This window comes from Lepus europaeus, chromosome 19 (genome assembly GCF_033115175.1).
Source record: "Lepus europaeus isolate LE1 chromosome 19, mLepTim1.pri, whole genome shotgun sequence".
NCBI classification, from domain to species: domain Eukaryota; kingdom Metazoa; phylum Chordata; class Mammalia; order Lagomorpha; family Leporidae; genus Lepus; species Lepus europaeus.
The window spans coordinates 60,268,075-60,280,088 of record NC_084845.1 but is presented as its reverse complement, the minus strand read 5'-3'; the positions used below and the strand labels follow the sequence as shown (position 1 = coordinate 60,280,088).

At 49.1% G+C, this 12,014-nt stretch overlaps 1 protein-coding gene across 1 annotated transcript in view; it reads left to right on the top strand.

Annotated features, from left to right (window-relative positions):
- The first annotated feature begins 497 nt into the window (after positions 1-497).
- Positions 498-12,014, top strand: part of GLG1 (golgi glycoprotein 1) — a 127,368-nt gene continuing 115,851 nt past the window's right edge. Inside the window, exon 1 of the mRNA XM_062177548.1 lies at positions 498-945. Coding sequence (XP_062033532.1) covers positions 502-945 — 444 coding nt within the window. The 5' untranslated portion in view covers positions 498-501. The remainder of the gene's footprint in view (positions 946-12,014) is intronic.

Here is a 12,014-nt window from a genome sequence, read left to right as displayed (position 1 = left end):
TACATTTCTGTTCGCGTGCAAGGGTTAGGCCCAAGGCCTCTCTCCTTAACCTGTGCTCTTAACCACTGCCCTGGAGGCGAGAGAGACCCCGGACTGCACCTGCTGGGGAAACGTTCACGTGTACACACTTTTTTTTTTTTTTTTTTTTCTAAGTGAACGGGGGACCCTGTCTACCGGCCATCTTGGTTGTGGCAACCCCAATCCTTTTTGATTTTTTTTTTTTTCCTGTGACGACAACCAAGGGACTTAGACCAAGTCGTCGTGGCCCTACCCAGGTTTCTTAATTCCAGGGTAAAGAGCGCGGCCCTCCCGCCCGCCGGGCCCCGGGTGTGGGCGGCGGCGCCACGGCGCGGCCTCCCCCGCGCCCAGCCCTCGCCGCGCGGGTCCTCGGCGGCCGGGGAGGGGCTCGGCGGGGCCACGACGACCCCACGCCCCGCGGCTCCGCCCCCTCATTTAAATACGCGGCGCCGGCGGGTGCGTCGAGCTCGCCGCGGACCCAAGATGGCGGCGTGTGGACGTGTACGGAGGATGTTCCGCTGGTCGGCGGCGCTGCCGCTTCTGCTGCTCGCGGCGGCCGGGGCCCAGAAAGTCACGGGCCAGGGCGTCCACAGCCAGGGCCAGGGCCAAGGGGTCAACTTGGTGCCCTTGGCAGGGCAGGCCGGAGGCGGCGGCCCAGCGGGCCCGCAGCTGCCCCAGTCGTCGCAGCTCCAGCAGCAGCCGCCGCAGCAGCAGGCACAGCAGCAGCAGCCGCCTCAGCCGCCGCAGCCGCCTTTCCCGGCGGGTGGGCCTCCGGCTCGGCGGGGCGGAGCGGGGCCCGGCGGCGCTGGCGGGGGCTGGAAGCTGGCGGAGGAGGAGTCCTGCAGGGAGGACGTGACCCGTGTGTGCCCCAGGCATACCTGGAGCAACAACCTGGCGGTGCTCGAGTGCCTGCAGGACGTGAGGGAGGTGAGCGGCCGGGCGGGCCGGGAGGGCCAGGCCTGGCGCGGGCCCGCGGGTGTCGCCGAGGGCAGGTCGCCGCTGCGCTCCCGGGCGCCCTAGGGGAAGAGGACCCCACCCCACCCCCACCCGGCCCTTCCTGGCCTCCCTGCTCCGGCGAGAGGCCCAGAGCGTGTTTCTGTTGGCTCCCGTCTTTTGTGTGATGCTCCTCGCCGAGAGCCACTTTAGGATGGATTTTGCCCTCGGTTTCGACTCGGGCGATTTGTGGCAATCCATTTAAACCTGGAAAACGCTTGGCGTACTTCAGCTGCCGGGGTAGTCGGCTGTTCATTGGCTGTAGATCGGGTTTGATTAGGGGGTCTGTTCTGGTGTGTGTTGTAGCCAACAGCAGAATGTATTGTCTTAACCCTCGTCCTTTTGTAATTTGCTGGTCGTCCTCCCCCCCCCCCACTTTTTTTTTTTTTTTAACCTGGTGAACCGAGTGTGTGCTCTCCCTCTTCGGTCAGTTTGTAGCGAACCTCGTTTTTAAACTGTTAACACCATGTACCTTGGAGCCCCAAAGCTTGGAAAGTTGGGGCAGCGTGTGAAGCTGTAGTGCCTAACTGTGTATGTGGTCAGGGGGTGGGATCTTCCCTCTCTGAGGTCTGAGTCACACTTCAGCAGCACCTCGGCATGAAATCTGGAATGGATGTTGCCTGATAGGGTTCAGCTAAGGGACGTGGATCCTTGCTTCTCTGGATTTAATGCTGGGGTCCTAAGTGCCTGTCTGGCCATTCTCAGTCCAAGTCTGGAAGCAGATCTGGTGGGAATTCTCTTTTCTAAGACGTAGAGGTACAGAATCAGCCCACCAGGCCAACAAGGAGAAGAAGCTGCTGTTTTGTCCGGGATGTTGCATCTTGAATGCTGTCTAAGGCGTGCAAGGCTTTGGGAAGACCGCTGGCTTGGGGAAGTGTGCTGCTCTTGGTCATTTTCTGCCTTCAGCCCACTGCCAGGCTCATCCTAGTATTCTCCATAAAGTAATTCAGAAGAGACACCCAGAATCAGGAGAAGTTTCCAGAGCCACTAGACACGTGGGGCCTCCGTGACGTCTCACGTGTAGCTGCTCTTCTTCAGGGTTCTAGCAGCGTCAGCTACGGTTCCTAACGCTAGCCAGCATTAGGGAGTTTTCTGTTTGTTCCCTCAGAATACTTAATAGAGCTTGTTTCCTCACACGCGGATCCTAACCCTGGTGGCCAAACCCATTGCTAGTGGTGTGTGGCAGAAACAGAACCTGATTAGGGAACGTGGCAAAAAGTGTCCCATGCAAGTCTCCTTCATTTGTGTTAGAAACATTTGAAGATCTACACATACAAGAGCAGTCTTCCTTCGTTGTGCGTGTAGACGGTTGTAGAGGTATACATACTCCGTAAATGACATAGATTTGATGATTTCCTGGAATCTGCTTAATTTTTATCTTTGTTATATTACTTAGTATGTAGAAAACTACACTGGCTTGAAAATTTACTCCTAGCTCTCCCAGTGACTGTAAGATTCCCAGCAAGGATATTATCACAGAAGAAAAACTACATTTTTCTTCTTTTGTAGGGGTGATCCCTAAACTCTGAGGGTAGTACCTAATACAGTGCTGGCATCTGTGAAATGTTGAGGATGAGTAAACTTATGGAGCTGATTTTATGCTCTAGAGGAAGAAAGGTATCATGTAAATTGGGGATGGGGGTGTGTCTTTGGAGATGAGGGGCTAAATTCCAATTTAGAAAAATTTCCTGCAAGGCTGTCGCCACGGCTCAGTTAGGCTAATCCTCTGCCTGCGGCACCAGCACCCCAGGTTCTAGTCCCGGTCGGGGCACCGGGTTCTGTCCCGGTTGCTCCTCTTCCAGGCCAGCTCTCTGCTGTGGCCAGGGAGTGCAGTGGAGGATGGCCCAAGTGCTTGGGCCCTGCACCCGCATGGGAGACCAGGAGAAGCACCTGGCTCCTGGCTTCGGATCAGCACGGTGCTTGGTCGCAGCACACCGGCCACTGTGGGGTGAACCAATGGAAAAAGGAAGACCTTTGTCTCTCTCTCTCACTGTCCACTTTGCCTGTCAAAAATAAAAAGATTAAAAAAAAAAAAAAAGAAAAATTTCCTGCAGGTTTATATACAGAAACATGGAAAGAAGAACACCATAAATACATGTGTATATTCTTGAGTAGATAGTTATTTTTAAACTTTTTTTTTCTTTAAAGAGGGCAGAAGGGGGCTAAGTATTGTTGCACAGCTGGTTAAGCCGCCACTTGGGGCACCTGTGTCCCATATTGCAGTGCCAGTTTGAGTTCCGGCTACTCTGCTTCTGATATGTATAAGTGGCAGAGCTGATACTCAGCAGGTCCCTTTTAGGTTCAAGAACATACTCTTTCCAGTCTGCTGCAGATGGTTGCAGCTACTGTGTGATTGTTGAGAATGCTACAGATTTATAAATGGATACAAAATGGGCAGTGTCACCTGGACTTGAATCCTCTTTTCCTCACCATCAAGAGTGAGTTGCAGGGGCCGGTGCTGTGACGTAGCAGGGCCAGCATTCCATATGGGCACCAGTTTAAGTCTGCTGCCCCACTTCCAGTCCAGCTCTCTGCTGTGGCCTGGGAAAGCAGTAGAGGATGGTGCAAGTCCTTGGGCCCCTGCACCCACATGGGAGACCTGGAAGAAGCTTCTGGTTCCTGGTTTTGGATCGGCGCAGCTCTGGCCATTGGGACCAATTGGGCAAGTGAACCAGTGGATAGAAGACTTCTCTCTCTGTTTCTCCTTCTCACTGTTTAACTCTGACTTTTAAATAAATAAATAAATTTTTTGCAGGGGCTGGTGTTGTGATAAAGAGGGTTAAGCTGCCCCCTGCAACACCAGCGTCCCATTTGGGTACCAATTTGATTCCAGGTTGCTCCACTTCCAATCCAGCTCCTTGCTAATGCTCCTGGGAAAGCAGCAGAAGATGGCTTAAGTATTTAGACCCCTGCACCCAGTGGGAGACCTGAGAGATCCCTGGGGGAGATTTTTGGCTTCGGATTGGCCCAGCTCCTGTCATTTTGGCTATTTGAGGAGTGAACCAGTAAATGGACGAGCTTTAAAAAAAAAAAAAAATTGCTTATTTATTTGAAAGACAGAGTTACACAGAGAGAGAGACAGAGAGAGATCAATCTTCATCCACTGATTGACTCCCCAGGGCTGGGCCAGGCTGAAGCCAGGAGCGAGGAGTCTCCCCCCAGGTCTCCCACATGGGTGAAGAGGCTCAAGCTCTTGGACCATCTTCCTCTACTTTCCCAGGTGCATTAACAGTGGAGCAGCCAGGACTAAAACCGGAGCCCACGTGGAATGCTGTTGGTCCGCCACAGTGCTGGTCCCATAAATAAGTCTTTCAAAAAAAGAGAGAGTTGGGCCGGCACCGCGGCTCACTAGGCTAATCCTCCGCCTTGCGGTGCTGGCACACCGGGTTCTAGTCCCGGTCGGAGCGCCGGATTCTATACCGGTTGCCCCTCTTCCAGACCAGCTCTCTGCTGTGGCCAGGAAGTGCAGTGGAGGATGGCCCAAGTCCTTGGGCCCTGCACCCGCATGGGAGACTAGGAGAAGTACCTGGCTCCTGGCTTCGGATCAGCGCAGTGCGCCAGCCGTGGTGGCCATCGGAGGGTGAACCAACGGCCAAAGGAAGACCTTTCTCTCTCTTTCTCTCTCTCACTGTCCATTCTGCCTGTCCAAAAAAAAAAAGAGTGAGTTGTTGGGGCCGGCACTGTGGTGCAGTGGGTAAAGCCATGCCTGCAGTGCCAGCTTCCCATATGAGCATTGGTTCTAGTCCTAGCTGCTCCTCTTCCAGTCCAGCTCTCTGCTATGGCCTGGGAAAGCAGTGGAGGATAGCCCAAGTCCCTGCACCGAGGTGGGAGACCCAGAGGAGGCTCCTGGCTCCTGCTTCAGATTGGCACAGCTCTAGCTGTTGAATTAGGGAGTGAACCAGCGGATGGAAGACCTCTCTCTCACTCTTGCTCTCGCTCTGCCTCTCCTCTCTCTCTGTAACTCTGACTTCCAAATAAATAAACAAATAAATCCTTAAAAAAAAAAAGTGAGTTGCAGCTGCTCTTATGTATTGATGTATTGTGGATTTCTCAGTCAGTTAGGATCTATACTAATAGAACAAAAGTATTATGCTCATATTTCCCAACTATTCTTATTGAACCCATGGATCAGCACAAAAAAAGAGCTGGGATTAGGACTGGAACTGCCATTAACTAAATTTGGACTGTGGGCAATTTATTTGAAATGCAGAGAATGATGATTTTTCTATCCAGTGGTTCACTTTCTTTTTTATTTTTTTTTCTTTTTTCTTTTTCTTTTTGACAGGCAGAGAGGATAGTGAGAGAGAGAGACAGAGAGAAAGGTCTTCCTTTGCCGTTGGTTCACCCTCCAATGGCCACTGCGGCTGGCGCATCGAGCTGATCCGAAGCCAGGAGCCAGGTGCTTGTCCTGGTCTCCCATGCGGGTGCAGGACCCAAGCACTTGGGCCATCCTCCACTGCACTCCCTGGCCACAGCAGAGAGCTAGCCTGGAAGAGGGGCAACTGGGATAGAATCCGGCGCCCCAACCAGGACTAGAACCTGGGGTGCCGGCACCACAAGGCAGAGGATTAGCCTGTTAAGCCACGGCGCTGGCCCCAGTGGTTCACTTTCTAAATGGCCACAAAAGTCAGGTGTGGGCCAGGCCAAAGCCAGAAGCCGTGTGGGTACCAGGGGCTGCAGTACTTAGGCCATCTTCTGCTGTCTTCCCAGGCACATTAACATGGAGCTGCATCAGAAGTAGAGCAGCTGGGACTTGAACTTACACTCCAATCTGAGATGCCAGTGTCACAAACTAGCAGTTGGCTTATCCCACTGTGCTCATAGCTAACCCCTTTAAGATCTTTAGCCTTCATGAGTTGTTTCCTTGGTATGTTCTCTCTCTTTTTTTTTTAAGATTTATTTTTTTATTTGCTTGAGTTACACAGAGAGGAGGGGCAGAGAGAGAGAGAGAGAGAGAGAGAGAGAGAGAAAGGGCCCTCCATCCGCTGGTTCACTTCCCAATTGGCTAGAGCTGTGCCGATCCGAAGCTAGGAGCCTCCTCCAGGTCTCCTACATGGGTGCAGGGGCCCAAGGACTTGGGCCGTCCTCCACTGCTTTCCCAGGCCACAGCAGAGTGCTGGACAGGAAGTGGAGCAGCCGAGACTCAAACCGGCGCCCATATAGGATGCTGGCACTCCAGGCCAGGGCGTTAACCCACTGTGCCACAGCGCTGGCCCCCCTTGGTATGTTCTCTGTGTGTATATATTGTATCATTTCCAAGGTGTTTGTATGTGTACTCTCTGCTGATTGCATATTCATCCATGAATGGAAGTAGTGTTATGAATAATACCTGTAGTAATTAATCCAGACATTATACGGCTTTAGGTTGTATTACAATGGTTTTGTTTGAGCCAATATGGAATTTTTCCTGTGGTAACTTAGTGGTTTAAAGTGAGCTAGCTACATATTCAAGTCCTAATTGGTCTCTTTTAGGCACCTTTCATTGTGGAAGGACAGCTAGTGCTTTTTAGATACCACTACTACTTATTGTTGGTTTGATAAATGAGATCGTGATTAAGAAACAGTTCTGTAAGAAGATGTTAATCACTTGATGTTATGCACACAATACATTCTTTTAGGGCAGTGAAATGAGCACAAAATTAAGACTTAGATGTAGGTGGAACCCCGGTCTGCCTAGCTTAAAAATCATATTTTTCCCCCAAAATAGAGGCTATTTTAGCTGTGTCCTACGTGAAAGAGTTCGTTGTGCTAGCTGTAGTTTTTTAAATATATATTAAGCCAAACATATATCCACAGAATGTACAATACCAAGCGTACCGCCTGAAATCATCTTACATACCATTAGTGGCATATATTTTGGAAAACCATAAGACTGGATTTTCTCATAAGATCCTTAAGGTTCTAGTGCTTCATGTTTTTGTGAAGTGTGGAAAAATATGCACAAAAGAGGCAAAAGCATGGGTGAAAAGGGAGATGCCTTTTTTAAAAAAAAAAAATATTTGAGAAGCAGATTTACAGAGAGAGGGAGAGACAGAGAGAGAGAGAGGTCTTCTATCCTCTGGTTCACTCCCCAAATGACTGCAATGGCCAGAGCTGGGCCAGTCTGAAGCCAGGTGCTTCTTCCTGGTCTCCCACATGGGTACAGGGGCCCAAGCATTTGTGCCATCTTCTACTGCTTTCCCAGGCCATGGCAGAGAGCTAGATCAGAAGAGGAGCAGCCGGAAAACAAACTGGTGCCCTTATGGGATGTCAGCACTGCAGGTGGAGGCTTAGCCTACTGTGCCACGGTGCTTGCCCTGGCTGGTGGAGTTTTAAGCTTCTAACCACAGCACTGGCCTCCTGAAGTGTCTTCACCACTGGCTGGTTCTCCAGGTGAAGTCCAGAAATGGGATGTGTTTTTACCACAAACTGAGGTGCAAGTATTCTAGCAGGTAATGGAGAGTTACCAACTTTACAGCATACAGTTGCTTAATTATTCCATTGTTCTGTAGAAGGAAATGCAATACTTGAACATCCCAAAAGGTAAAATGCTACTTTCTCTCTCTCTCTCTTTTTTTTTTTTTAAGATTTATTTATTTATTTATTTATTTGAGAGGTAGAGTTATAGACAGTGAGAGGGAGGGATGGAAAGAGAAGTCTTCCATCTGCTGGTTCACTCCCCAAATGGCTGCAATGATTGGAGGTGAGCTGATGCGAAGCAGGAGCCAAGAGCTTCCTCCGGGACTCCCAAGCGCTTGGGCCATCTTCCACTGCTTTCCCAGGTCATAGCAGAGATATGGATGGGAAGAGGAGCAGCTGGGACTAGAACTGATGCCCATATGGGATGCTGGAGCACAGATGGAGGATTAATCTGTGCCACAGCACTGGCCCCTACATTTCTATTATACATTTTTCCTAATATGTTCAAACAAGCCTAGTCAGCCACAAGCAAAAAAATTTCCTGTTTGTATGAGAATTTATTCATTTTAAAAAGAAGTAATTAAAATGACTTGTAGGCTGTTAGATAAGTTAATTTTTCTTCACCAGATTTTTATTGAGTCCTTTGTACAGAACTGTGCTCAGTGTTAGAGAATACAAATAATAAGTAACGTTTACTGAAGATTTTTAAAAGACTTTTTTCTGTTTGTTCATTTGAAATGCAAGGCAGTAGAGAGGGAGGGAGGGGAAAAGAGACAGAATGAGCATTTTCCCTCTGCTGTTTCACTCCTCAGTGCGCACGACAGTCAGGTCTGGGCCAGGCATGGAGCTCCACCGGAGACCTTCACACGTGTGATGGAGCTCCACCTGACCTTCACACGTGTGATGGAGCTCCACCTGAGACCTTCACACGTGTGATGGAGCTCCACCTGAGACCTTCACACGTGTGATGGAGCTCCACCGGAGACCTTCACACGTGTGGCAGGGGTACAAGTATAAGTTAGATCAGAAGCAGAGGTGTTTGGACTCTTAACTGACTTTTTTTTTTTGACAGGCAGAGTGGATAGTGAGAGAGAAAGACAGAGAGAAAGGTCTTCCTTTGCCGTTGGTTCACCCTCCAGTGGCCGCTGTGGCCGGCGCATTGTGCTGATCCGAAGCCAGGAGCCAGGTGCTTCTCCTGGTCTCCCATGCGGGTGCAGGGCCCAAGCACTTGGGCCATCCTCCACTGCCTTCCCAGGCCACAGCAGAGAGCTGGCCTGGAAGAGGGGCAACCGGGATAGAATCCAGTGCCCCAACTGGGACTAGAACCCGGTGTGCCGGCGCCGCAAGGTGGAGGATTAGTCTGTTAAGCCACGGCGCCGGCCTTAACTGACGTTCTTAACTCACTGTACCACAATGCAGGCCCCAACTGGCCCCTTATTGAGGGTTTCCCAGGTGCCTGTTAAGGAGCCAGATACTTTCTGGATGTTATCTCATTTACTACTGCAAAAGATGTGTTATTGCTATTTTGAAAGTGTATTTACTCTTTAAAAAAATTTACTTAATTTTTTCAAATAAATAAGCCAGAAAGCCAGAGAGAGAAAAAGACACACACACACACACACATATATGAGTTATTTATTTATTTGAGAGGCAGAGTTACAGAGAGAGGTAGAGACAGGTCTTCCATCTGCTGGCTTACCACTCAAATGGCCACAATGGCCAGAGTTGGGCCAAACTGGAGCCAGGAGCCAGGAACTTCTTCTGGGTCTCCCACATGAGTGCAGGGGTGCAAGCACCTCGGCCATCTTCCATGGCTTTCGCAGGCCACCAGCAGGGAGCTGGATTGGAAGAGGAGCAGCTGGGACATGAACTGGTGCCCATATGGGATGCCAGCGCCACAGGTGGAAGCTTAACTTGCTATGTCACAGCACTGGCCCCAGACAGAGATCTTACATTAGCTGATTCACTCGGCAAATGACCGAGGTCTAGGTAAAGTTGAAGCCAGGAGCTAGACATTCAGTCTCTGTGTAGTGGCAGGGACTCAACCACTTGAGCCATCACCTGCTGCCTTCCAAGGTACACATTAGCAGGAAGCTAGAATCAAGAACAGAGCTGGGGCTCAAACTTAGATATTCTGATATGGGGTCCCAAGTGATGTCCTCACTGCTACACCAATACCCATCCCTGTCTTTTTTTTTTTTTTTTAAATAAGATTGATTTATTTATTTGAAAGGGATAGTTACAGAGAGGCACAGGCAGAGAGAGACGTCTTCCTTCTGCTGGTTCACTCCCCAAATGGCTGCAACAGCCAGAGCTGGGCTGATCTGAAGCCAGGTGCTTCTTGCAGGTCTCCTCCACGAGTGCAGGGGCCCAAGCACTTGGGCCATCTTCCTCTGTTTTCCCAGGTGCATTAGCAGGGAGCTGGATTAGAAGTGGAGCAGCCAGCATTGCAGGTGGCAGCATAACATGCTAGGTCATAGCGCCAGCCCCATGTATAATGAAATTCTTAATTTAGCTACTGTAAAATGCCTCCTCAATTTGTTAATGGGTGAATCTCATCTGCTGCTGCCTAACTTCTGAATTGTCCTTAAGCTTTGGAGGAACAATACTGTGATAAAGCTGGAAGTCAGTGAGTGACTCACCTGTTTTAGTAGAATCAGATATATTTGAAATTTAAGAAAGAATCTCCATTGATGGCCCTCAAAACTGTGCCAGTCCTCACCCTGTATCTGCATTAAAATAGAGTGTGGAGGAACAAGGAGTGTGGACTGGAATCTAAAAACAGTGAATTAAGAGAAACAGATGTCTATTTTCATTAAGCCTTGATAATTTTAGTAGAACCAGAAAATCTTGTTAGAGTGAATGCATGATATTTACAATGTCTGCAAATTCTATGAAAGGGTTGAATAATACCTATAACTTTTTAGGGAATCGTAGTGAAAATGGGTGACTGACTTGAATTACTAGGCCTATATACTTGTAAAATAGGACAAACTCTTAGTAGTGTTTCCTATTCCTTTACAGAATAATAAATATATATATTTAAAATTATAAGCAAGATAAACAGTGAAGTGAATTGATAATATGAGAAAAATTAGAATGAATATAAGTTCTGAATTCAAATTCAAGTTTTATGTGTTTTTTCTTTATTTTCTAAATTTTTGTTTTTCAAATTCAAGTTTTAAAAGCAGATCATGTTCACAGAATGTTTTGGTACCTAGAAAGTTTCATTTGTCATTGGAGTTTAAACAAAACTAGCTTTGCAGTGGCCCAATCAGCTTTGATCAGTAATCAAGTGAATAGTAACTTCCCAGATGGAGGAGGGGTGATGGAGAGTTAATTGTGAACAAAATCTGTCATCAGTGAATTAGTGCCATCTACTGTGCACACTCCTGTTATTTATGAAATAAAAATCCGAAAAGATACGGTAATCATGTACAACTTCTGATAGGAAGAAGAGAAGCAGTGTGGCAAATGGAAAACTTTTTTTTTTTTTTTTTGACAGGCAGAGTGGATAGAGAGAGAGAGAGAGAAAGGTCTTCCTTTTTGCTGTTGGTTCACCCTCCAGTGGCCGCTGTGGCCGGCGCATCTTGCTGATCCGAAGCCAGGAGCCAGATGCTTCTCCTGGTCTCCCATGCGGGTGCAGGGCCCAAGCACTTGGGCCATCCTCCACTGCCTTCCCAGGCCATAGCAGAGAGCTGGCCTGGAAGAGGGGCAACCGGGATAGAATCCAGTGCCCTAATCGGGACTAGAACCCGGTGTGCCGGTGCCGCAAGGCGGAGGATTAGCCTGTTAAGCCACGGCCCAAATGGAAAACATTTATAATGGGCTTTGGAGCTCCAAGTCTTGGATTCAAATCCTGGCTTATTTACCAGTTACTATGAGCTGGACGAATTAATCTCTTCTCTCTCTCTCTCTCTCTCTCTCTCTCTCTCTCTTTTTTAAAGATTTATTTATTTGAATGGCAGAGTTACAGAGAGAGATCTTTCATCCCCTGGTTCACACCACCAAATGGCCACGAGTGGCCAGGGTTGTGCCGGACTGAAGCCAGGAGCCAAGAGTTTCATCCTGGCCTCCCATGTGGGTGGCAGGGACCCAGGTGCTTGGGCCATCTTCCACTGCTCTCCCAGGCACATTAGAGCAATCTGGAGAAGAAGTGGAGCAGCAGAGTTCAAACTGGCACCCATGTGGTATGCCAGCACTAGAGGCAGCAGCTTAGTTCCCTGTGCCACAGCACCAGCCCTTCTTTGTTCTTACAGATGAAATTGTTCCAGATAATTCTTTATGTTCCTGTTCTTTAACAGAAATGTGGAATGAACTGTAATGTTCCACTTCTTTTATATAATCCTCAGACTTCTTCCATGCTTTAAGTAAGATCAGGAATATTTGCATACTTGTCCAAGTATTTAAGCATACATGCTTTAAGATAGAGTGCAGGCCGGCGCCGCGGCTCAATAGGCTAATACTCCGCCTAGCGGCGCCGGCACACCGGGTTCTAGTCCCGGTTGGGGCACAGGATTCTGTCCCGGTTGCCCCTCTTCCAGGCCAGCTCTCTGCTGTGGCCAGGGAGTGCAGTGGAGGATGGCCCAAGTACTTGGGTCCTG